This window comes from Struthio camelus, chromosome 2 (assembly GCF_040807025.1).
Source record: "Struthio camelus isolate bStrCam1 chromosome 2, bStrCam1.hap1, whole genome shotgun sequence".
NCBI classification, from domain to species: Eukaryota; Metazoa; Chordata; class Aves; order Struthioniformes; family Struthionidae; genus Struthio; species Struthio camelus.
Window position 1 is genome coordinate 54,559,551 of NC_090943.1, and position 27,011 is coordinate 54,586,561.

The window sequence follows — 27,011 nt, forward strand, 5'->3', positions numbered from 1 at the left end:
AAGGCCATGCCTTGGTTGGAGTTCACTGTATTTACAGTGCTTGAAAATAATCCTTTCGTGCATTGCTGGATACTGCCTTCAGGAGACAGCAAAGTTACTTAAACATGGCAGAAAGTTTTCTGTGACTTCCTGCTTTGGATTTTTAAATGAAACCATATTTGAACAAATTTCATGCTGTTTTATATTCATTTTGCCCCAATCTTCTAGCAATGAGAGTGCTGCAGGATTTGCATAAGCAGTGAATTTTACATGGATACTGGATAACAAGAATAGTCATGGAAAGTACATTATGAATTTTTGAAGTTAACCCTATCTTTAAAGGAAGATCGGTACTGTAAAAGTTGGGGTCATCTGAACCAGGGACGAAAGTATACTGGCACCCATGTGTTACATCAGAGCATGATAACACGTAACGTGTGACCTGTTCATGATTAACTTCTAAACCAAAGAAGTGAAATTTGTCAAATTACTTTGTTGTTGAAATTTTCCAACCATGCCCCGTCCCCCCTCCCTAACCCCCAGACTCACGACCTGTCAGTATGATATGGGAATCTGATTAATATCTTGGGTCAGCTGAAAGCATTGCTACCTTTTGAACTGCCCACAGTTCTTATTTTCATTGCTAAATATGTGATAAATATTCCAGGATAAATATTCCAGTTCTGAAAAAGATGGCCTCATGCGTTGATTAAGCACTTTGCAGTTCATAGTAGGGAGAAGGAATGTACATGTCAGTGACTCTTTCTTGGATTTCAACTGCTAAAGGCTGATATATAAGGAGCACGTGAGTGTTAGAGGCAAACTGTCGCTTTAGTTGCCATGTAAGGTATTGTTCATTCTTAGGCCTGAACCTTCTGTGGACAGCACAGATAAATCATGTAGATGCTCAGTCTTCTTCTCACTGTGTTGGTGTGACAGCGCTGTCTAAGAAAGAAACTGCTCGCTTATGAGTCATGAACTTTAAATTAGAATATCTTTGCTTTTCTTGCTTAACTAGACAAATAGCACTAGTTCTTGCAAGTAGTACTTCTATGAATTGCTGCTTAGCATATGCAAAGTGGTTGCAGGGCCAGGTCCTGTAGGGTGATGGTGGGCGTTGCAGGGTTGATCTAAGCTAGTTGATCTTAGATGTTGATCTAAGCTAGTTAACGGGTTATTTAATTAAGCCGCATGGCTAAGTGTATCAAAAAATCAAAAAAATCATCTGTAGGTATTGCAGTCAGGTTAGCACAGATGTGTGCACCCGGTGTCCTTCGTCCAGCTGAGGGAGCAGGAGCCAGATCTACAGTAGAGTACTACTGTCATAATCTAATGCTTTGGCATCGCCACTTTAGAGCTTATCTTTTACATCTCCTCATGGATATGTAACTTAACCTGCTGAGTTTGTGGAGCATTCTTTTTCCTTACTAATGTTGCTATTTTTTAGTCAAAATCTTTCAAGTGTTGTGTAAAATGGGTTAATTTTTAAAGCACTTTCCTGTTGTTTCAGTGGTTCTTAAATTTATTGCCAGACTCAACAAAACTGCTCTGATTTAAACATATTTCATTATCTGTGAATATTAAAGATTTTTGGCATATGTACCAAGTACTCGGATAGCATATTTACATAACTTCTTTGTCTACTGTTGAAAGTTTGACCTAGTCTGGAATTTCTTGCCAGTACTCTTTTTTCTTCTCTGCATGTGTGACATGTTAGCTTAACCATGCCTATCAATTCATCCCTATTGCATTCACCTACTATAGGGTGAATCAGTTGTCATCTTGGAATCAGGTCACATGTATACGTTTTTTTTACCTAATACTAAGGTAAATGTACTACACTTTGCAACATGGACAAACAAAAGAGGATCTGTTATTTGTTATCCAACTTACAAACTTGGACCCAATGATTAGGCATGCGTGCATAAATAGAACAGTAAAAGACTAAGAAGAAAGAAGAAACATGTAAAAACTATCTGGCAGCAAATTCAAGATGACTACAACCAATCTGTCCTTTGGAGCCAGCATACCTCAGGGCTGAGGAGGAAAACATCCACTTCAGCATTGAACAATGTTAACAGTTTTGTGAAACAACTGACCTGTGTTCAGACCTTGAGTATGATTCTTGCAGCCAGAATTGCTGTTCCAAATCTTTGGTGTCGCGTGATGCTTTCCCTGAACTTGCCTCCGTCCTTTTTTCCATGTTCAAATGTGGGTTTAGGTCCATCATACATACACACACAAGACTTGATTACATGTTCCCACTTGTTTTGTATCAGTTTAATTCTGTTGGCTTCCAGACTCTTCCTAATAACTGATGATGGTTTAACTCAGGGGAATCAGACTCACGGGAAAAGCCTTTTTTTTTTTAATTTTTATTTTTCAAATTTTAATGCTATCATGAATTTCTCTGCATTAGTGGGATCTAGAATTGCTTATGAGGAAGGGACTGGAGATCTGCATTTGCTTGTCTGTTTGCCTTTGTAAAATGTAAAACATTAAATATGGGATTAGCACTCGGCTTCTTATAAGTAGCAGGGAGATTGTACTTAATGTCTCAGTGGAAGCGACAGCTACTTTCTTCTCATTTTCAGGCTTGTACCTCCAAGGGGCTCCCATCGTATGCACATACTTAACCCCATGCCAAGTGCCAATTTCCACTTCCCTGTGCTTGGTGCCTGGCTGACTTTTCCAGCTTCCTGCTTGGAAATTGCCTTCCATTTCCTTTTCCTAGGTTGCCATCCTATGCAGAATATAGGGCTCTGGAGAAACAGAGGGTCTCACCTTTGATGCATGCTTAACTGGTTGAGGTAAATTCTGGAAGGAACCACTGGCTTCCAGTCAGTCTGTGAAGTTTATGTTACAGGCAGTGGGGCCTGGACCCTTAAAATGTGCGTTACCATAATTCGACATTTTCTTAAAGGCCACAAAGGCTTATTAGAAATTGCCACGTATTGAGAGTAGTTCGAGGTAAGCAGAAAGGATGTTTCAGGCACTCTGAAGTGGGGGAGAGAGCAGATGGTAGAAAGGGGAATGTGCTGAGGCAGCACGTGTTTTATTTCTTCTAGAAGCACTAAGCCCACTAAACTCAAGGCTGACCTGGATTAGGAGTGGAGGAAGTTTTTCATTCGCAGCTCTGGTTTACCCTCTGTATTCCCAGCCTGACAAAGCCAGGGAAACACCTGGCAACTGTCCCCCTTGCACTGGTACCACCTTGCTGGAGCACCAAGCCCATCCGAAGTATTCTCATAATTCCCTACAACTGCAAGCAAAACTGGAAAGGATGATCCCTGTTTATGTAATAATTGCACCATGGCATTCCCATCCAACCCTTTTAAATATCTTACAGTTGTTACATATGTAACGTATGTAGAAGATACCTGGTGTTTTACATAGAACTGTTTCACTCTGAAATGTCCTCCCAACATTTTTTTTTCCTAAGGGTGGTGTGATCCAATACGGTTAAAAATCATTGCTACCTTATTGCTTTGCCCCTGCTCCATAAGACTTTCCAAATATTCAGGATCTATTAAGAAATCCTATGGGAATTTCTTGCTTATTGCAAATATACCATTCTTAAAGAATGGTATGTTTTCTCCAGTGGTTACATTTTGTCTCTGAGGAGGATAGTGGTTTGTGCTGACAACAAAAAGTTGGCAGAATAACCCACTATAAGCTGTCATATTTAAATGTTATCTCTCAGCCATGTTTATGGGATCTTTAATGGAGCAACAACTTCCAGTTAATTAACAAAGCCAGAGGCTAACCTGTCTCTGAATGTGTGGTCGTTTATGGATAGGATAGGTGGTAGGTATAAGGGGTACTCCACTTTTCTACATGATGATAGATCAGTAATAGCATTAGTGATTGCAGAGCTACGGTAGCCGTTAGAGACCCATCATGAAAGGCTCTGTCTGCAATCTCGGAATTACAAACATTCATACCTGTATCTGTTCATGTCTGTGCGTGTTGCATCTGTATGCACACACACTGAATAGGAGAATACACATGTACATGTTCATGAGTGAGTAGTGATTTTCAGTTCCTTAGATTTTGGATGTCTGTCTGTTTAAAAGATGGTAATTTTACAGAAGTGTCACATCCACACTCTGGTATCAGGTCTGATTAAGCTGTCTAAGTCAAGCTCCCGAAATAACTTCTCACTCTTGAAAATTGTAGATGGGTATTCTGGCATCCACAGGTGTTCAAGAATGCAAGTGAGAACTGAACGTAGGCTGTGCTGGCTTTTATCATCCTGATATGCTGCCATATTTTCCTTTTCCTTCAGGCTGAACAGTATTATAAAAGTGCATTTGAACGAACTTGAAATAAAACTAGAAAAAAAAATGCATATAATGTATTTATGCTAGGTGTTTTACAGCCTATGGCAAGATGTTTCTAGAGGCTGGGAACAGCATTACACAAGGAGAACCTGGTGAAAAGAATCCATTGTGAGTAAAATCTAGTGTGGGAAAATTCCTAGGACTGGGGAGGCTAGGACCAGTAGTTGGTAATATTTAGTTCTGTGTTACAAAGTTTGTACACTGTTACACTGAAAAATTGATCATGTATGTGGCAGTGCAGACTATACGTGAGAGCAGACTGTACTATATAGAGAGGAAAAAAGCAGAAAATAACATAAAACCTTGGAAATTATTTTCATGCCATTTGTCCACCACATAAAACTGTTCAATGAAGTGTGTTAGGTGAGATTTAAAAAAAGATCACTTCTAGAAATGGAGGAATTTTAAGAGGTCAAGACTGCTTCTAGATCTTTTTTTCCAGAGCGATTTGCTTATGTAGAAATATAACCACTCTCGTACTAACAAATGCGATGTGGCCCAGGTGTCCTGATTATAGGAGTTAGTGTAACATTACACACACGAAAAAAGGAGAACTTCTTTGTAAGCGTATATAATGTTTATTTACTGCACCTTTGGAGTTACTACCCTTTGCAGAAGCTCTACTGAGCTGAAGACCAAAGTACATCTTAGGGTGCGCTTGTATTAGCATCTCAGTTTAGACCAGGAGTGAGCTTTTAAAGTGAAAATCCTGGCTCTCCCCACTCATGGAGCCACAGTTCATATCACAGAGCGCGCAAATTGAATTCCTTTTGAGTGAAACTAAGCAAGAAGATGCACTCCAGCAATGCACTTCATGCGCTGCAATCATAAATGGATGCTCACGCCACAGCACTAAACTCAGAGCAAGCCAGAAATGTATATAATGTGCACGTCAGGTGCTGAGGATGTCACGCGGATTGACTCTTTTGCCTTTCTGTTTGGCCTACACTATGTGCCAATGCAGACTTTGTCTAAATATGCCTGGGTACAGATTTTAGACTTCTGGTATGGGAGAGTTGACTGTGATTGCCTGTGTGCCAAACTATATCTATTTCCGCATCCTCTGTGCTGCTCGGAAAGCCTCCTACTCCTGTTTCCTTGAAATGTTAGAAGATGCTAGCAGCCAGATCCTGGGAAGATCCCTTCAGAGGTAGCCCTCCTCTGTTTATGGGTTGCCCTGGCCTACATGGAAATTTCCAGAAAGCTCTGGTAAGTCCTGTTCCTAGAAACGTCAGAACTTCGTCAAAGAGCCTGGCTGTTTACTCTGTTTCAAAGACTTAGGCAGTACTGGCATCTGTAAATGGTAAGCATTTGCTCTTGCAAAGCCCTTAAAAACTTTTCCAGAGATTTTCTTCTCCGTGTACCGTATTCTGAGTTTAGTCACAAGTAGAAAAACAGATGCCGGGGTTAATGTCATGTTTTGACAAAGAGAGACTCAAACATGAGACCACATGCTGATTTGTATTTCAGAGATGCAGTTCAATCTTGGCATAACACACGCCGGAACTTTGCGCTGAGCTTTTGTTTAAGAGGATGATTACCTAGAGCTGAAATTTTGCATTGAAAATAAAGTTGAATCAAAATTTACTATACTTAGTGTTGTCCTGCAAAGATATGACTGGTTGACTGAACCATCCCTTTATACATGTAGCAAATGAGGAAGATAGGAGTAGTCTGAAATATAGGTGACTGATACTCAGCCTAAGGAAAAAAGATCAAACAGCTGTGGCCAGTCCTTTGAATCCTTTGAAGTCCTTCATTCTAGCTCAGCTTATGATCCACCCGTTTCAGAGATTCTTGTTACTCTTTTCCTAGCTGTGTGGCTCTGCTGTTTCTAAGAGAGTGTTAAAGTGCTTCTTCTCAGCTCAATACATCCTTTCCTGCCCACGACCTTTCCCCATACGCTAATGGGTCACAGCTTGACCATGAGTATGACTTAATTGCTGCCCAGTTGAATTCACCTAAGTTCTGCCAGAAAAGTAGCAAGTGGCTGCTGAAGCAGGCTTTTGGTGACCCCCTGGTCTGCTCCAGAACAGCACAGATGACAAGGAGGACCCAGTCCTGCTTTCAGTAGCCTTGTCATGCAGGATTCTTGCATGGTTGGTGGAGAGGAAAGGGTATTTCCAAATTCAGACTTAGTCCGCTGGAGGTGTCTTTCTCTGTTTCAGCTAAAGTGTTTTAAAAAGGGGTGAGCTGTATCCAAGCCTCAATTTTAGAAAATAAAGTTTTTTCGAGAAGAAAGGACCAGATTTACGTTGCTTCATGCCATATATTTCCTTTTAGTCTTCTGAAATATTTCTGCTTCAGTTTGTTTGTATACCGTACTTGTCTGCACAGGATGTAAAGCAAGACAATTTAGAGAGCACACCAAAAGCTAGGATAGTGCAGAAGCTCATACTGTCCTTTTGGTATCTGTTGCATGAATCTAATGACATCTGTCCAAGTGCCTGGCAATCTAATGACATCTGTCCAAGTGCCTGGCAATTCAAGCTTTCATGAAGAAGGAGCAGGTATTGAATAGGTCTTGGCTCTTTGCTGCTCTTGAGTTAACATAAACCTTCTGGGTGATCTGGATCTAATTCTAACGTGAAAGTTCAAAGAAAATAAATGTCAGCGTGCCTTGTGAATCTCTTACATGACATAAATTATGTAAACTCATTCCAGCTGATCTGGACAAATGGAGAACATCATAATCTTAATATTCTGTTGATCCCGAGGAGACTGTAAACTGGGTAGCTACTTGTGTCTGTATTTGATGGCAATGTAAGAACAGATTATGTAAAGGCAGATTATGAGGAATTATTTCAAAGAACAGATTATGAAGCACGTGTGGACTAGTGATGCAGAAAAGGTACCTTACCAAGAGACATGGTCATCGCTTGTCTGGAAAACAGTGTTTAAGGTCTAGATAAACCTTTAGTTTTTGTTTCTTTTTTGGCAACATTTCAGCTAACTTACCTAAAAACTGTGCATGAAGAATGAACACAAAATATGCAGAATTTTGCATCTGTAACAGCTTTCTTTGCCCTCTTTCAAGGATTTGTGATTTGAATAAGATGCAAGTTTTCTTCCTCAGAATAGAGGACCTGGAGAAGTTAACAGCAGGGTGTATGATAAGAATGTTGCTTGATGAAGTGGTTTATGTGAAAAGCTGCCTCTCTCACTCTTAACAGCTTTTAAGAATGGGGGTATGAGGGCAGAATTTGCTGATATTCTATTGTCGTAGATTATATTAAATTCCAGTAGATTTTCCTCAGTGAATATTCATAAGGTGCAAAAAGAAAGAAGGGTTTTCTAATGCAAGTTTATCTTGATCGAAGACTTGAGCTCATTTTTTCAAATCTTGGTAAACTTCATTTTCTTCAAGCATCAATTTTGCTGTCCGAGTAAACAAGCTGACGTTACAATAAGTTGTCTTCGTTTTTGTGCTAGTTGTGATGAAGGTAGGAGAACAGATTTTGTGTTTAGGTTGGTGCATTTCACAAAGGTTTCATTTCTTCTGATACAAATTACGAAATAATCAAGTTGGCTAAAGCACCAAATTATACAATTACATCACAAAAACTTAATATGCAGAGTAATGCAATGGACTTACAATGTTACGGGATGTTTTGCATCTTTGGCTGAGATTTTTCTCCGTGTCTTCAGATGTCTAGATCACAGGCATCTACCTCTGAGCTAGCTTATATATGTTTGTATCCTATCCAGTCAAGAGAAACAAATGTTTCTAGAGTATGGGTTTTCTGAGTTATTTTAGATGTATGCCTTGGGATGATTGGACTCCTGAAGTACTTGTTTCTCTCTGTTGACTCTTAATGGGATTCTGGACATGCAGCTGAGATATAGGTGCTTTACTTGACCAAGTTAATCTCTACCTCCCATGTCTTGTGGTTTTAATTCTGAGTAATAATTATGATTTTTATTGTGCTTGCAGGTTGGTCAGGACAAAGGAAACTGTTCTTTTCACAAAACCCCCAGTCCCTGCGTCATTCCTCAAGAAAATGAAAATATTTTCCACACCATATTTGCTTTTTTCACAAAGTCTGGGAGAAAAGTATTGGTAAGAAAGTCCCCCTATGATAAGTCTAAGCGGATGCTGTGTCTTACAAAAGATGGATCAGCATGAAGAACTCATGCAGATAGTTCATGACAGAGTACCAGTTTTGTGCATGTAGACTAATGCCGATGTGATGCTGGGGAGATATCTAGTGCTTTTCATTACGTGATTTTTACCTAGCGGAAGCCTCAGGAAATCCAGTGGGGAGGGAATAATCCGAAGTGAGAGCACGCTCCAGGTGATGCAGAGCCCTCTTACCCTGTATCCATCGGGGGCCCATGTGGCAGCCAGGCTCGCGCTGTGGCTCAGTGCCAGCCCCACGTGGGGGGTGACTGCCCGGCCCGTCCCCACAGTGCTGCCCTCCACTGCTCTTGGCATCTAGCTCCCTTCAGAAAGCTGCTGCTGTTTCTTATGCAAGTGGATTTTAGCAGTTTATTGTGCATTTTCTCAGTCAGTTGGAGCGTTGGCTGTCACGGAGTGTTTTCAGTGAGGTTTTTTCCTCCTTTCCTGACGTGCCTAACAGCTTTTTTTTCCTATTTCCTGTAGGACTGTGAAAGACCAGGCAGATCCTGCTTAATTGTACGCTGTAATTTAAGCTCACTAGCAAAAGCAGAGTCCTGTGATATAAGTATTTACACACTGCTGAATACTGAGATACTGAAGAAGGTATGTGCTTCCTTTGCAGTTTGTCTTTAATACCAATTTAAAGTATGCGTATGTGCATCAATGTACCTGAGACTTGCATTCCTTCCTCTGTTTACTCGTGTGTTATAAAAAATTCATGGTGTCAAAGGAAACAGATCAGTTTATGAACAGTGAATAGGGAGGTGTTAATCCTGTTTCTTACCAATTGCGTTAAGACAAAAATAAATCGAATGTAGAAATCAATACATTGAGAAACAACAAATAAGACCCCCTCAGTGTATATATAGTGTTAAGACTAGAGATTTCTAAAAGTTAAGTGAGAAGTGGAGTAAGTGCACATAAACTGTGACCAACTATCTGTCATTCCCTCTGTGTAAACAGAGATATGGCAGTTTTTTGTATTTTTTTAGTCCAAATGATTATTATTCAAAGAAGATACAGCACAGCCATAACAACACTAAGCTTGACATTTGTGACAAGAAACAAATGGCTACAAGTTAGTTCCCGTCTTTTCTGAGGCCACTGAACAAAATAGCAAATCTTCTAAATTTCTAGTGATTTACTGCATTTAGCCCTGTTTGCTTATACTTAGAAAAATGCTGACTGTGGACTTATGGCAAGATTCTGTAAGATTATAAGCATGTAAGATAATCGGAGAGAAAGAAGGCTATTAACAGTAGCCTGGTAAAATAAACCTGTCTTTGATAGCTGCTAGATTAAAAACATTGGAGAGAGCCCTTATTGGAGAGCTGTTGCTAGAGCAATTGATAGCAATGAACTTTTCCAACTGAAACCAACTATATCTGTTAACGTTTGATAATAGGGAAAATAGGCAAGGCCAGAAAGCAAGTACTGAGTAGACACTAAATACACATTTGGGAAATTGAGTCCTGGGTAATCAGACATCTGCTATGCCCTTTCTAAGGTGATCATCAGCAGCTCTCCTTTAAAAGATGGACAACACTTACACGTGTCCTTGGGTTGGTGTCCTCAATACATGCCATTTCCTACTGATCACCCCGCCAAGAGAAGTGACCGGCATAAGAATGACTAATATATGAATTAAAATGGCAGCTTATTAGAACGTGCATGTTAAAAAACATTGCATAAAATACAGGAGAAAAATATGTTAAAGTGGGGAGATACAAATTGAAAATTTAAACTATTTGCAGTGCACAGATTCAAATAACTAAGCACTTTTTGTCTCAGGCTGTACTTGAGTCTATCCCATCTTTCATATATCTTTCTCTCCTCATTTAAAAAACAAGTAGGAATTTGTCTTGGATTAATATTGAACTTGCCAGTATTGACTGGCAATGTACTGCCTGTCGTCTGCTTGTGTGGTAAATGTGGGGAACATGAAAAGCAGGCCAAATACAAAAGATATGTTTGAGGTCCAACATACCTGATTTTGTGGTGTTTGTTTTAATCTGAGATAATGTGTTGGACTTTGTGTACGTTATGAGCTTAAGGTACGTTTTTCAGAGCAGGGTTTTAGCCTGTTTTAACTCCCAACCCAACCTCCACTGAGCGTTATCTATATATAGTTATTGCACTGGCAAATGTAGGGTTTTCATGTTGATTTTTTGGTGCTTCCTCCACACCTCAAATCCAATCCTTCCTGTTTTTACTTCTCAGGACAGTTCATCGGTCATCCAGTTTGTCACAAGGGCAAAGGTGCGGTTGGATCCTGCCCTCAGGGTTGTAGAGGTGCCCAGTGGGAGCCCAGAAGAAAAACCAGTAAGTGAATGAGTCTGGAGAGAAAGGCTTCCTGTTTCCAATGGGATGAAGATCACTGAGAAAGCTTGGCAAACTGGAATTTGTGGGTTAGATAGCACATGAGAGTGGTCAGACTCCCTCTGACTAGACTGACTGTGCTACTGTGGGTTCACTCCCTGGGATAACCGTTCCATCACTGTGAACGGTGTTAAGTGGAGTAGGAGAGTCTGTCTTGTACTAGCCAAAATTGTAATAGTCTCTGGGATAGCCGTGCCAGAATTAGGTTTAGCTTCCTGCTCTGAGGTTACTGTCTGCTTTAATGTATTTCACATTTTCCTTGAAAACCTACCAGAGACTTGAAACCTCAGTAGAGTCTTTTCAGATGTGCCAGTATGAAATATTTAAAGTGGTAATGAATGGTATGCTGGGAGCTGTGGAAATGGGCAGGGGGGATTAACCATTCAGAGATTCCTGTAACTGTTCCTTCGTGCCTAGCTGGTGGAATTCATGTATGACCCGATACTGCATTTCATGTTGATCTGCATGAGGCTGGTTTGAAAATTCAAGTGGAGATATTGAAATTCAGAGTTAATGCACTATACAGTTATGGCTTGAAGAAAAACTCTACAGGGCCATATTTACAATCTGCTGGAGAAGAAGGAGGTGATGGACTTCTGTAGTCCAAAAATAGGAGGTTTCCTACTACCAAGTGGCCAAACACTTAAGGGCATGAAAACTGCATGAACAGCAATACCCAAATTCAGCTTTGTTTTTGCCTGGTGAGATAAATTTTAAGTTTCATTTCCTGTTTCACGCTTACATGAGGATCAAAGTTAATATGGACTGCTTTCAGTTTCTTCTCCTGCTCTGTATTTTTGGAACATGATCTAGATCCCACCTCTGAGATAACCCCTTGTCCCCAATGATTGACGTGATTGCCAGCCCATGCAACCATTCTCTCTCTCTGGCTGCATCTCAGAGAGAGCTATGAAGTTTGAGTATGAGAGGTATTGAGGTCAAGGCACCTTCAGAAGAGACTGTCATCCCCCACTAAAGCCCTTATCTGGGAAATAACAGATTTAAATCCCTACAGTCAAAGAAGGAATTGAACCTGCGTCTATGTACTACCTTCAATCTGAATGCTTGGAAAGGGGAGACACTGCTACAGTGATCACCTTCTCTACCACTGTGTCTGCAACTCTAGGCTTGTTCCCATTTCTTTTTTTTAACTTTCTATTTTATTAGAACTGTCTGAAAAATATTCTTTTGTATGACAGGACCCCATTTTTTCCTCTCTGTTTTATTTTCTTTGTCAGGTTTCTGGACCATTCTAACGAACATTAAAAAAATAGGCTTGGCAGCTGAACTGAAGAAGTCAGTTGTTCACATAGCTAGTCTTCCTTGGGAATGTGCCTTATAAATGACCTGCAGCCCTGACTATTAAGACATTGCTAGATCTCTGTTTAGTTCCACAGCTTGCATTTAATGACTTAAATCTTGCCATTTAACGGCAAAATTTCATTAATGGCTGAAGTAACACCTAATTGTGATACCTATTCCCCATCTGAAATGGGGGAAGCCAGGATGTCTCTGCTATATATTGTACTCTGTAAAGTATTTTAGAGTCTTTCAGAGTGACAGACACAGTGTAATGTGCATGGGATTACTATTATTTAACACTCAAAATGTAGAAATGCTTTTATCCAGGAAGGCAAGCTCTGCTATAGTTCATTGTTATCTAGTTCTTGGAGAAAAACAAACAAAAAGGAAGAAAATCCTCCCCAAAACATTGTTCTTTTCCTGTTCCCAGAAAGCTTTTCGTCAAGCCTTGAGTTGCAACAATTATAAAGTTCATTGTGTGTGCTACGAAACTATATTAATCTTCAAACAAGAACTTGCTCCTACAGCTAGGAAGCCCTAGCTGTAAAGAAGCATGCTTGACATATTGTAGTCATGTAACATCAATTTGTAATTTCAAGTCTTTTCTGATGTGAGTGCTATTTGCTCTCTACTCTTTGCTGTTTCCATATGTCTATTGGCTTCTCCATTGCCGTATGTTTTGCATAGGGTCATGTTCAGGGAAGAATTTAAGACATGTGGTTTGGCTCAAGGTATCCTTTTTTTCTCCCCTCTCGTTTTCTCTCTTGTCCTGTGGAATGCAGAAGGAAACAGTGCTTGTTGCAAGCCACAGTAATTCAGCTGAAACTAGAGACATGCCTTTGTTCATATTCCTCCCTTCCTTCTTAAAATCCCATTCTATTTTCTTTTCGTTGACCACTGACTGCTGTACCATATCCGTTTGGATAGCAGCTCTTTTGAGCAGTTGTGCATGGCCTCACTGTGAGTCTGCTTATGAAGGTGTTCCCTAACAGAGAAAAATATTTTTGTAGACACTTTATCATAGTGATTTTGAAAAGGCTGTTTTGGTGTCTGCAGTTTAAGTGTAGGCTTATTAAACCCACTTAAACTGTTCTTTAGAACTAGCTGTGCTTATTTCACTGGGCACTTGTACTCTTTAGTGCACAGAGTACAAACTATAACAAAAGACAGAAAGAAAAGGAAGACTGATGTTTATGATGCTAGTGTAGCTGGTACAGCAGTGGCAAGACCACCCGTTTAAATATCAGTTGTGTGATAAAACCGTAATGGACTATCTGTAAAGGGGATGCAAAAGCTTCTGTAAAGATCTGTAAGTTGGGCACCAGGCTGTCTTTGAGAACATTTTTAAAACAGATGCAGGCTTGAAGTATTTGTTGTTCCTACAATTTACCACAAACCGTTTCTCTGGATTTGGATGACTGATATATTCTTTCTCTCTAGTTACTATAGTCTATTTAAACTCTTTCTGGTATGGTATTTCCAGAAGGTGCCTTTTTTTTTTTTTCTTGAGCCTATGCGTTTCCATGAAGATTTGGCTCCCTTCTTTTGTACATGTGAGGAAGGACTAACGATGAGCTCTAGGAGACCACAGTGATCAAATATGAGATGCAAGGGTCAGCGTCCTCTGCTCGCGTACAGGAGGAGGAGCGCTCTTAGGGAGCAAAAGGGCTTCCCTCTGTGAATGCTGATGAGCAAGGAAGAAGAGGCGGAATTTCATTATGTCCAAACCTGCCAAATGCTCTGAGTCTCTGTGTTGCAAGTCAGAGAATACGAAGTTGAGCAGGTGAAGGGAAGAACCCAAACTAGCATGCTTGGAACCCTTGCAACAAAATGCCTTATGAAGTTGGAGGTTTCTGGCTAGCTTACAGCTGTCCATTTTTAAGCTCAGCACCTGCGCACGTTCCTCAGGCCTTTGAACCTTTCTCTCCTTCTGGGTACAGTTTGCTGCTCTCTCATTTTGAGACTAGTCATCCCAGGATTAATTTAACACGGGCAAGTGTGTTAAATATTCTGGGTGATAATATAAAATTAAACTAGCGTTTTTTGGTAAGCCTGTGCCCCCCATTGGCGCTATCTTTTCTGATACAAGTACATAAAAATAACTTAATATGGGTAAGCAGAAAGAAATACATTTTAGGAAGGAGAAATGAAAATTTTATAGTTACACATTTCTAATCAATTTTTGCTGAGCTATGTTGCTTACCTTCAGGAGTCCCAGTTAAGTGGTGGGTCCCTATTCTGCAAATCACTTAGGCACGGTGTGAAATTTAAATATTTGCAAAGGTCCTACTCCATTAAGTCCTTGCCTAGATAATTTATTGAAATAGGATTAGTGTTTTCAAAGCACTAAGAAATTCTGATCCCTTTGAGTTTGTTCCTAAAGGCTCAGAAATACAGCAAGTGTTTGGCACAGGTAGAAGATGTTGTCTTTGGTCATAAGGGTACAAAATTTCAGAAGGCAATGGTGGGATGCAGTTCTCTGTTACTTTACACCAGAGAAATTACATTGTATAAAAACCTGATTGTGAATTAGGTACAACCAAATGGCAAGTTTTTCTACCGCCTGGAATTCTTGACTTTAAGAATCTGAAGGTACAGTGTGAAATGTAAAAGATAAATATAAAACTAAAACTCCGTATACCTCGTAAAGTCAAGTGTGTTTTTCGCTGTCTTTCCTTGGCATTTGGTCAGAGTATGGAAACAAACCTATAATTCGTTCCTTATTAAATGACTGTTGCATGTTCTTTTTCTGAACTAGCCTGCTCCCGCCCCCACCACCATCTCTCACACGCTTTCTCTCTCTCTCACACACACACACAGACACTCTCTTCTCTTCTGTATCAGTAACTCATGTTTCAGGACTGTGGGAAACGTGCTAGACTGGAAACTACTCCATGCTCCCTGTCATGCTAGCTGCCCTACTGGAGCCGTGCCGCAGAGCTGGATGGGAGTGGGGGGCTGAGATTTGCTCTTTCTCAGGCTGCTCTGTCAGTTGTCAGCGGTTGAAAAGGCAGGAGGCGGCTGGCACACCACTTCTGCTAGCACCACCGCCTGCCTCCCGCCTCCGTTTGGGATGGACGGCTTCCCAGCCTCCCACCGCTTGCTGCAGTGGCTTTGTGCTGACAGTCCTGATGTGGGATGCATGTTGACTGTTTGCCTGGGTTTTTTTGGTTTTATTTTGTTTGTTTCCTCACCAAAACTTGTTGCTGGGCCTGCTTATTAATGCAGGCAGTATTTGCAGGCTTGAGAGGGATAAGGAAGTTGCAGCATCCCTGCTCCTCTCCAAACCACAAAACCATGAATGGGACTTTTTATGCTTGTAAGTTAATGCAAAACTGCTAGAAGAAAGCAGATTGGTAAGGAGCTGTTGTTACTCTGTACCTGCTAAGTTACTAGAGCTTGAGTTGTGACTGTGAAATCTACTGCCAAATTATTTTAGCCAGTGTGTTTCAAAGCTGAAATGTAGGGCTCTTGCCATAGAGATGATGTATGATTTCATCTCCGCAACTATTTCTGGCTCTGCCTGTTGACAGTATGAAGTGCAGGACTATTGTGACAGAGGCTGTGCGACGTGAACATTTATTCTCTGTGCAGTGGGGAGAAAACACCTCATTTTGCATCCAGTGATGGCTTAAAAAGTCTCTGTTGGCAATATCTAGAGTGTTAGAAGCTCCCCCCCCCCCTTAGAGTCAGAAAGAAAAATAACACGAGTACCTTATCTTCTAAGAAACAGTCATCTGACCTGTATCCGTAAGATGGATGCACACCCTCGCCTCTGTGAAAAATGGGCTGCTACATCAGATCATCTTTCCAACCTGGCTCAGAGATACGAGGAAGGCACAAGATTTTTGTCTTTCATATCTCTCTCTGGTATTTCCCTTGCACTAATCTTGGCTATAAGGGAAACTCTGCTGACTTTCTGTGTTCAGTAAGATCTCTGAAAAAGCCTTATAAAGACTTTATGCTAATAGGTGAATGTTAAAATGAGTCTCTCCGAGTGAAGAACTGGTGGTCTATATTTGAAAGCTATTTTGAGCATTGTGGTGATACTTGTTACAGGAATGTGCATGGGAGCTAGTTACGGGAAAATGGTATCTGTGTGTAACATCTTTTCTATCCATTTGTTACATTTTCACGTCTCATTCTCTCAAATGCCTGATCCTATCTAAGTGATAAGCAATTAGTGCATGTAAATTGGCAGCGTTCAAATTCTTCTTCCAGAAGAGTTATGGTCTTAGTCACCAGTAGTCTATGAAACTGAGATGAAGTATATTTATGAGTAGTTCTTCATGGGAACACCATGGCAAAACATAGCCCCATCAGTCTGGCTTTCTTTTATTTAAGCCAGTAATTTTTGTGTGCATTTGCTGAAGCTTTGCAGACTTACAGAAACATAGAATTGTTCACTGGAAGGGACCTCTGGAGGTCATCCAGTCTCATCTCACACTCAAAGCGGGGCTGTTGCCTGCACCAGGTCAGGCCACCCATGGCTTTATCAAGCTGTGTCTTGAAAACCTGCAAGGATGGATAGCCAGTGACCTTTCCAGGCCCCTATTCTGGTGCTGCCTCAGCCTTCTTGTTACAGGTTTCCCCTAATGCACAATCTGAACCTCCATATTGGCTGTACTGTATCACATTGCCTGTGATGTGAACTGTCTCATATATGATGCTGTTTGAACGGCGTCATTAGTGAGTGGAGATACTTCATAGGTCACTCATGGGCATTTTCAAAATAAGGATCTTTGAGTTGCATAGTTCTATCTGATTCTAATCCCTGTTTTTTCACCCACTTCTTGCTACCTTTTTCCAACCGCCCACCTCATTAAAAGATTGATTTAACAGTCCCCATCTACCAAAGGACTTTGAAATGTTTAGGCAAAGATGATGAAAGTGGTTTGTGAAGGAGGGAGCAAAACTCACTGCTTTGCCTTCCAAAGCAAACCAAAACAAAGCCAGACAAAACAAATTTACTACCTTTAAAAAAATTCCTGCTGCCTCACCACATTTGCTGGATAGTAAATTGCAAAATTTAACAAAGAAATAGGCCTTATTGAGGAGAGAAGTTTTTGAGTTTTCCACTGAGAAACTGATTTTGATTGAAATAGGCGATGGGAAATTCATCAGTATAATTTGCTCCCCTTTTCCCCTTAAAGCAGACAGTTAAGGAAAGCTCTTCATAGGACATACTTCCCTGCCATACAGGCTGTATAAAAAGAGACGAAAAAAACAGCAGGGGACTCCTATCTGCATTGCCAGAAGAAGAACCCATGCCTGCATGCACCCTTGCCTCTTTCATACCACATATCTTATCAAGCACAGCAGGGAATATTCATATGCAATATGGATATGTCCCATTTTTTGTGAAAAAATTAGTGAACTCAGGATCTGTAGAGTTTTTCATGTGAAGCACCAGGGCATTTGGCAGAGCTGAGAGCATGATGAGTAAGACAAACCACACAAGATGTCGTGGTAATCCATGCCAATCCAAGGGATACAGTTTTTCATGCAAGCCTCTGTGCACCTTTGGCGACCTGGCACCAGAAAAGGCTCAGTGTCTAGTGGCGGGGGAAGAACTGGCAAGGTAAGGGTTAGTTTAGAGCTGGAGCTGATATCCTTTGGATCGTATGTATGGCTACTCAAATTCCACTTGAAAGGAAAGCTTCAAATCCCTTGCGAAAAATGGATGGAAAGCATGAAGTTGAGGGCACATTCCATATTTGTTTGACACATGAAATATGATCAGTGAGGCCACCATGCAATGTATTTAATAAGATGAATACGAGAGAAAACAATGCAACTTCCAGTCATAAAAAGATCTTTTTCTAATTGCTTTGTAGGTGGTCTTTGAGGCTTTACACAATCTGGAGCCTCGTGGGTATGTTGTCGGATGGATCATTGCCATCAGTTTGCTGGTGGGAATTCTCATCTTCCTGCTGCTGGCTGTGCTCTTGTGGAAGGTAAGGTAACAGATGCAACACAAACACCCAGGCTAGTCCCAGGAAAAAAACCTGAAATTGTCCATGCATTTAACATCCATTTACTTTAGGAACTAAGTAGTTGTCCACTCCATTACAGAAGCTATTAGCCAGCAAAAATGTTTTCATATGCAGTCATGTCCCTTTTATGAGGGACGAGGAGAAGCTCCTGATGTAGAGAAGTGGTGGAAAAGTGGATTCTTCGAGGCCTGGTTGTTAAAGGATGAAACTTTTACTACTATTTCAGGATGAGGGAAAATCCTTCTAGAGAGCTGCCATTATCTCACGCTTACATACTTGGTGCATCTCTGTGGTTTTTCTGAGGCTCACTGATTTCAACAAGGTTTCCTGCAAATCAGGTGAACTTTGCTTGACCAGCTAAAAGATTGGATGCATGCCTAACAAAAACCAGTAGACAGGTTCAAGAGGTAAAGGCCTGGGAGGGAGGAGTATCGAGGAATGATTTCTTCAGATCCCTCTCTCAAAACAAAAAGACACGTATGAGCAAAATGCATTCCTAGAAGAAAAAGCGCCAATACCTGTTAAAAGCCAGCCGTCATGCCATTTCGGATAACATACAATTCTTGCACCCAGACACTGTTACATGGTAGAAACGGGGCAGACGCTGGCGCGTTGCAGCAGCCATCTGGTGTGGTGAACCCGAAAGAGCTGGAAGTATTTTCATTCCTCAGTTCCCTGTTACCAATCCATAAATTTAAAAGGCCATGGTCAAGGTCACGGACTGTCTTTGGGAGAAGTAAATCCCAAATGCACACATGGGAATGATTCCAAGCTTATTTTGCTTCCTGTGGCAGAGGTCCAGCAGCCTGATGCATGCTGCCTAACAGCACATGGGCTGCATGGGGGCTGTTTGCCGGCTCTGCCGCGTTCAAGGGTCATGGCCACACCATGCTGCGAAAGCACGTGTCGCTGCAGGTCGCACTGCTGAAAAATGGACTTGCCGATCTTGGCTGAAAACAGCCATGCAAGAGTTGTTATAGATTATACAGATATATTTATATTATTAATTATATATCTACTTCGTAGGTTATGTAGATATTATGAGGATTATAGCATTAAATTATTTTTATAGTCAATTTTGAAGATTTTTAAGTGTAAACTAGCCAGGTCAAGATAGACTGTGTTTTTCATTTGGAAAGCAATATTTGACTGTAGTCTAGAATATCGAAATCTTTTTAATTTTATAGGAATTGTTGAAGTACACGTGAAGAAGCTGTCATTTTGTTACATGAAAGCCTTGAGGGAAATTCCAAGTGACAGCAACAAATCATTGTAATTAATATCAGGCTTGTATGACCCTTTCTGCATGCAGATGTTAAAATGCTGAGGCAAAGCAAGGCAGGCTCATTTGCCCAAAGTCCTTTGACAGCTCTGTGGCAGAGAAGGCAGTAAAAGCCAGGTTTTGTCAGCTGCACTTCAGCACTTTATCCACTGAGCTGCATGATTATTAACAGAACTGGTAACTTAAGTTTTTGCTTTAGAGGAAAGTGGTTAAAGGTGCGTAGCTGCTATCAGCCAGTATTTTCATTTAAAACTTAGTTTGGATCATAAAAATATATAAGCAATACTTTGTACTCACTACTTGCTGTATTTTTTAAAGTTACTGGCAAAACTAAAGTTGTCTAAGATAAAACTGACATGGGAAAGTTGCAATCCTAAAGAGGAATCTTAATGGTCCGATTGTAAATATTTATTAGTCAAAATTGGCTACGTATATCCTACAGTCATTCCTAAATTTTGTGTATGAAGAAGTCCAAACAAACTTATTTTAGAAGTGTTGTAGTTTTTAAGTGTGGAGTGAAGGAACAGCTGTAACTTAAACAGAGTTTGGGGCATTTTAGAAGCGTTATTATCGTTAGTGTGAGCTAGAAATCTTTCAGATTCCCATACTAGAGTATAAATTAAATTATGCTTTTATTAAGAAATTAATTAAGAAAAACTGTGGTCCTGGGAGGAAACTATTCACACAGACGAGAGTAGGGTCTGGAACAAATGCATTATTATGGAACTAAACACTGGCAGTCGTGTAAGACTTGTTGGCAATGTCTGTGTCCCAGGCCTATGTGGAACATATATTCTCATTGTGTGGTCGACTTTGCGGTGAACATTGCAACAGAATGGACAAATCACTGAACACCCTGGCATTTCACGCGCCGAGTAAACAGCTACTTACAGTTGCAGAAAAATATGTTTAAATATTTCACATCATATAATCCTTGACTTAGTGGTATTAACAGGAATTAGATCTCTCAGAAATTCCAGGCCTAGATCCTACTCTGAATCAGAATGAAGTTATTGCGCGTGCAATAGAATGAGAATGGTAGTTAATTCATTATTTGTAGATCTAAGATCACACTGTTTAGAAGTCCATGTAAATGGAAGTGATGTTAAATGCCTGGTTGTTTCACTTCAAATAAAAGCTTGTTTATTCACATGCTAGACCACAGCCATGTTTGTACACACATAACAAGCTTTTTAGGCTGAGCGTGGTCAGTTTTTGACTGGCTTTGCTTCTCTGGTTGTGTTAGTATTTTGTTTCAACGCCGTGTTTCTTCTGGTTTAAGCGTGTGTAAATTCATGGGGGTGAGCAGAAGCAAGCCTAAACAGTAACGGTGCCCCTGCGTGTGGCTGCAGTCCTGGCGTCCTGGGGAGCTGGACCTGCTTCCTTCGCAGCTCCGCCAACGTCTTCCTGCCCTCCTCTAGGTGGCTTTTTGCTGACTTCTAGGAGATGGCTTGCGTGAGGCAGATCAGCAAAGCTTGCCCTGTTTTTTGCTCTGAACGTTTCATTGGAGAGCTCAGCTGTTCCCTGATGCTCACAGCCATATGTGTCCTGTTCATCCTCTCCTGGCGCCTTTGAAAATGAGACGTGGTTCTGCTCTTGCCAGTTCCTCTGCATGTCTTGCTCTCCCTACTTAGGCTTTGAGGTTGTTTGCAGGCTGTAGACCTTCCTCTCCCATTGCCTCTGACTCATCAGCAGAGCTGGAGAGGCTCTTCTGCTGTAGCCCACAGCAATACATTTCGCTTTTTACCAGCAGCGATTGAACTGTACCTCTCTACCTTCATGGGGGCCTCCAGATGCTTGTTGAGCAGGGGAGGAACCAACTGCTGTTTGAGGCCGGCTATCCCTTGTGCTCAGTGGTCCCCTTGTTTCTCAAGCAGTAACAACCATTCCTCTAGAAAAGGCAGTTACAGCTGGATTTTTTTTTTTTTTTTGGGGGGGGGGTGCTGTCCCACGCACAGTTTCCTCAACTGTCAGGACTGCAGCCATGTACAATAAGAAAGTTACTGTTCAGGCATGTTGAATTTATGCACACTTAAACAAGGGGAGAATTGGTGCATAGCATGTAAATGAAATGCTAAGGCATAATATATTATAACACAATAAATATCAGAAATAGTAGTGCTTAAAAATTCTGTGAAGTAATTACATTTGAACGGACTTGAGTTATGGAGTATTTTTCAGTCCACATCATTGTAGGCAAAATGCACAGGAAATAAAAAAGAAAAGGAAGGTTTGTGTCCAGAGAATATCAAAGAGGGACTATGTCAGTGTACACCAAAAAGGACACCTGGGCAGTTGACTGAACTGTGGAGCCAGTTGTAGGATCACGGAATCACAGGATGGTTGAAGTTGGAAGACCCTTCTGGAGTTCATCTCATCCACCTAGAGCAGGTTGCCCAGGACCGTGTTCAGACAGCTTTGGAAAATCTCCCAGGAGGGAGACTCCACAACCTCGCTGGGCATCCTGGTCCAGCACTCAGTTAGCCTCACAGTAAAGAAGTGTTCTCCTACATTCAGACAGACCTTTTTGTGTTTCAGTTTTTGCCTAGTGCCTCTTGTCCTGTAACTGGGCACCACTGAGAAGAGTCTGGCTCCATCTTCTTTACGCCCTCCCGTCAGATACCTATGCACATTGATAGGATCCCCCCTGAGCCTTCTCTTCCCCAGATTGTTTATTTCTAAACTGAGCCTATCCCTGAGGTATTCAAGCACTGACTTATGTAAAATGAGGTTTCTAGCACTATTCTGTAGCTTTTAGATTCTTGGGGAAATAAACTGATCTCCACATGCTGTAGGTATACCTTAGGTAATAAGACACTCTTCTTCCAAACCTGGGATTTTTGACAGGGTTGTGAAAACAGGAACCACTTGCATAATAGCACACACATAGATTGTTTTTTGATTAGCCAGAGCGTTCTGCTTTTCAGTAGGTGCAAGACAGTGGTTATTTTCCTTCTGTCTTATAAGGAGAGTTTGAAGAATCTTCCTTTAGTTTTTAGGATGATTATTGTGAACATATCTCTTAAACTATTGAGCTTATAGTTAGTCCAGGCTTTGAACTGGCTTCACCCAGTGGGAAGCATGAATCCTTGTAGACGTTGGGAAGCGTGAAACCCTCACTTAAGTAGAGGCTGTATGCATGGATACAGCTGTTTGCTAGTGCTGCGTTAAAGGAGAAATTTTGAAATATGAAAACTTTTATGAAATGTGAAGCTCTTTAAAGAAGCCAGACAAAGCCAAACAGAGTTTTTAAAGGTGTGTTCAGACATACTGCTTGGAGAAGCCCCGTGACTTTTTTCTGTGATTGCACAAGTGTCTTTAAAAGAAGAACACTTGCATGCAGTATTTGTCACTGCCTTACGTACTTTTTTGAGCATTCAAAAGATGTCTGAAGCTAACTAAGGCTAGAGCCAACTTGAAATTCACCTATGTACTAGAAACCGCTCTTCTCCCCTTTTTGGAAGGAGACACTTTCCCTTACTTCCTTACTTAGGGCCTCAAACATTAAGTCTTTATACAATGGGCCAAAACATACAACTCACCATTTTCCAGGAGAGGAAAGAAACCCTGCACTTATTCTTTGCCAGTGGTTGCTCTGTATCCCGTGTTACAAGCCCAAAAACATTTTCTCTCTCTTTTATCTACAGCTCAGGTGGCAGAGGCTAACTGCCATTTCCTGGCCAATACTTGTACCGACATACTTTCCTGGTGGCCAGGTTTTAGAATAGTGGCTCTGCAAAGGAATAAAATTGTGTTTTTTTAAATTTTCCAGAGGAGCATAGGAACATACAATTATGGCACAAAACCTGTTTGGATTTCGGTGTAGGGGAGAAGCCTGGCTTTCCTCTCCCAGAGGTTACGTCCTCCCACGTAGTCTTTCAAGGAAGAACCTTTTTCAATGGAAAAAGTCTCCCAGCTAGGTGTCGTCCACCCATTATCACAGCTGTATAGCTCCAAATATACGTTTTGGAGCTGGGGATAGAGACACCTGTTAAAACGGTGTGACATTTCATATTTCTGATGAAAGTTCTTGTTCCTATTTGCATCTCACATGCTGCTCCCATTCTGTATGTGTAATTCCAAGAGCAAATCAGTATTTATTGTGATGATGCTCTGTGGTGATGCTATGCAATCAAGAGTCATCTAAAAATTTTAGAAGAGTTTTCATAATTGATATTTAGATAAACAAGGTTCAGCTTGCTGTGACAGCTCTTATTAGGGTCTAGTGACTGGAACAGCAATTTTGAAAGCACATGAAGATCTTTACTATGGAGATGTAGGTGACGTTACCAGCTGCCTCAGATCTCAGGAAGAGAAGTCTATATTTTTCTTTTTTTGCTTCTCTACCATTTTTCTTCAGTTTTAAACTGCATCAGCACAGGTTCCTTGTGCTTTATACCAAGTTCCTGTCCCACTTTGTCCTCTCCCATTTTTCAGATTGTCTTGCTTAGGAAAGTATGATCCCCTAGTTACGCAGGGATCTACAAAACACATACATGTAGGGACGTATGTAACACATACCTGTCCCTGTCTCTCCATCAGAACTGCAAAAAATGTGACTTCAGTCACAGTCTCTCTAATTTTCTGTAGTTTGCAAAATCACTGCATTCTGTGAAGTGTTTCTGATAAACTCTTTTCATCTTGTAGCTCTGCCCCAGAACTTACCTATTTATCTAGTTACGTGCTGTAAGTTGTTCCTTGCTATCTGACAAGTGGGCTTCTCAGAGGTGCTGCCTGACTTTTTTGATAGCGATGGTAGCTCAGTAGGCCTAGAATTTGGCTTTCTTAGTGTTACTATATATAAATAGCAACATTTTCACCAGGCAGAAAGTAGGTGCATCATTTGAAGTCTGTTGTCTTCAAAGGTCAGTCAAAACTGCGTTTTACTTTGTTTCCTTCTTTCTGAACCAAAGTGAGCATCACCAACTGTTTTGAGACCCAAAGCCTCCCAAGACCAAAGGGCTGTATTCTAATGATACTGACTCAGATTTGGGGGGGTTTGTTGAATTCTGTCTACCTGATAGAGGAAGATTGGTTTTGGATGCCTTTGCATTTGTTCTTACACAAGTAAATGGTTAATGCTGCTGTTGCAGCCAAAACACTACCTTCCCCAGTGAGTTTGCTGGCCACCATGTAGTATGTGTTCACCACCCTCGAGAGCAAGGCTGGCAATGTTTCAGCGGTGGTGTATCTCCAGTACTTGTGAAATGCCTTTGTTATCTTTCTGGATAAAATGAGTTATGTAAATGTACAATAATAATATTGTGGCTGAGCGTTCTCTCTGCTCTCAGCATCCTCCAAATGAGAGCTGTGCTTGCCAGGATGCCTTGAGAACATCACAGCCGTTGCAGCCATGTAGCTTTCATCCTGGCGCTGCACAAACAAATTGAATACGCTGGCAAGAGAAAAGTCCTGTTGTGGTTCAGAAAGTCTTTTTAAAAAGAAGAAAAATAACCATCATTTTCAGGAGCCCACACCAGAAGAATAATATGTGTGTAGACTGAAAAATTGCAAATAAATACCCAATTTTCCAAGGTTTCCACTACCAGAATACAACATGTGTATTTACTGGAAGTCATTAGCATCCCCCAGACCCAAATGCCAGCAAAAGAGAAAATGTGACCTGCATAGTCTGAATTCTCTCAAGCTCGGTGACACAATGGGAAATGCTGTATTATGACTTATACAGCCATACTATAGCCATTTCCTCCTGGTTTAACTAGACCCGTAAAAGTAATTTATCCTGATAATTATGGACACTGTACAACTTCCATTCAAATATTTTTGACAGGTCAAATATATCAAAATACAATTGTAAAGCTGCTTTTTATTGATTCCAGAAATAATCTTTAACGTTTAGCCTCCAAAGCCAGAAATATTTCAATAGTTTTTCTTTTTTTTTCTTTTGGAGAGGAAATGTCAGATATGGCTTAAATTAATTGCACTTTCAGGAATGATATATCTAATTACTGTCCTATCCCCTGCTGAGATTTAAGAAATCAGTGTATAGTAATTTGTCCAGACATATCAGCAGCAGACATTGTGTTCTTTCCAATGTTCGAAGCTGATAATCAGAGAGGAACTTTGGATGACAGCTACGTTTGTCTAGAATTTTTTAAAAATAAACTACTTAGTAAAATTTTGCAATGGGAAAAAATCTTTAAACTGTTTGGGAATGTTTACAAGTTTTAATGTTGGCTAATGCACTTTTAGCTTACGTTTAATAAGCATGTTGGCAGCATCTGTTACGCAAATTACTGTACACATTTACCATCCTGCAAGAAGTTCATACTTTCATTAAACTCAAGTTATCAGAAGAATTAATAACTCAGTGTCAGGCCCTGGAAGATCTTTAAAGGTCCAGTCACTGGAGTTCTCTTTACTTCTAAAGCATAAAACTTCCATAACAGAAATATAACACAAAATATATTGTGTATGGACAAATGAATCAAATGCTAACTGAATATCCTTCTTGTCTGAGCCAAATTAGATCCTACTTGGTAAAGATATTCCAAAGCTGGAGACCCGAACTACCAGTTAGTTTCATTCACCTCATTAGCAGATAGGTCCATTGACGCCAATGGAACAACTCCTGCTAGAAAAGTTGCATGAGAAAAGGTTGCAGGAATAAATTATTGATGACTGGAGTTCAAAGTGGGTTGTAATTCAGCCTGGTGGCATGGACATGCCATACAGGTCTTCATGTGACTTCTCATGTGGTGAATTCCGTTTCCTATGTAACAGTAAAAGTAGCAAGGCACCTTACATTCAAAAGGCAACATACTGAATTAGATATCTGTACTGATATCTATCTCTGTGTGCAATTATTTCTTTTGCACACCTAAATGCATCTTTTGCTGCTAGTTGGAATCTGAGTGACTACTTTGAGCACTTGGCCTTTGTGATTGTTTCTGAAAATTTGGCCTGCGAGACAGATGTAAAGCATTTGTTAAATAAATAGTTTATTTAATGACCGTATGAGCTAAGTTTATGAATTGAGTAACTATTCTTTGGAAAAAGAGAGAGCACTGTAAGTATTTTTTTTTTAATTACCAAATAACATTACAAAGTGACTACCTAATAAATTTATATTTAAAATCTCTGCTTGTTTTACTTAGAGTATTATAAAATAGATTTTATTCTCCTAATGTCTATGGAGGATTGCAGACCTTCACCCTAGGTACCAACAGTAATATCTTACATCAGTTTGCCATGTTATGTGAAAGTAAGTTGAAGTTATGTTGTATGTTGGAGGTTTGTGTGCATTGCTAATTCTTTTCTGCCATAGCAACTTCTATCTGTTGCAATGAATTGGCATTGGATACAGATACTATGTATCAAATTCTTCCATAGTAGCTATACAAAGTGGTTATAGAGGAAAACCCTTTGCCTCAGCTCCCCAGCTGCAAAATTATATCTAGTATTGTGTATGTATACCCTGTATGTATCGCTTGTATACATGGACACATTGAGCAGTCTCTTACAGAGATGGTGTTGCTTGAAGCATGTGTGCTTATTTTCGTAGATGTGTTTCAGCGAGCAAATGAGGACCTGTGTTACAGGAAAGTTAAGGAATTCACCCCCCTCCCACACCCCCCAAAATCAATGGA

General features: G+C 40.5%; 1 protein-coding gene across 1 annotated transcript in view; it reads left to right on the forward strand.

Moving 5' to 3' along the window:
* ITGA9 (integrin subunit alpha 9) overlaps nt 1–27,011 on the forward strand; it is a 224,890-nt gene that overhangs the window by 186,676 nt on the left and 11,203 nt on the right. The window contains exons 24-27 of the mRNA XM_068935830.1: nt 8,257–8,382; nt 8,926–9,045; nt 10,663–10,764; nt 17,961–18,080. Of these exons, the coding sequence (XP_068791931.1) occupies nt 8,257–8,382; nt 8,926–9,045; nt 10,663–10,764; nt 17,961–18,080 (468 nt within the window). The remainder of the gene's footprint in view (nt 1–8,256; nt 8,383–8,925; nt 9,046–10,662; nt 10,765–17,960; nt 18,081–27,011) is intronic.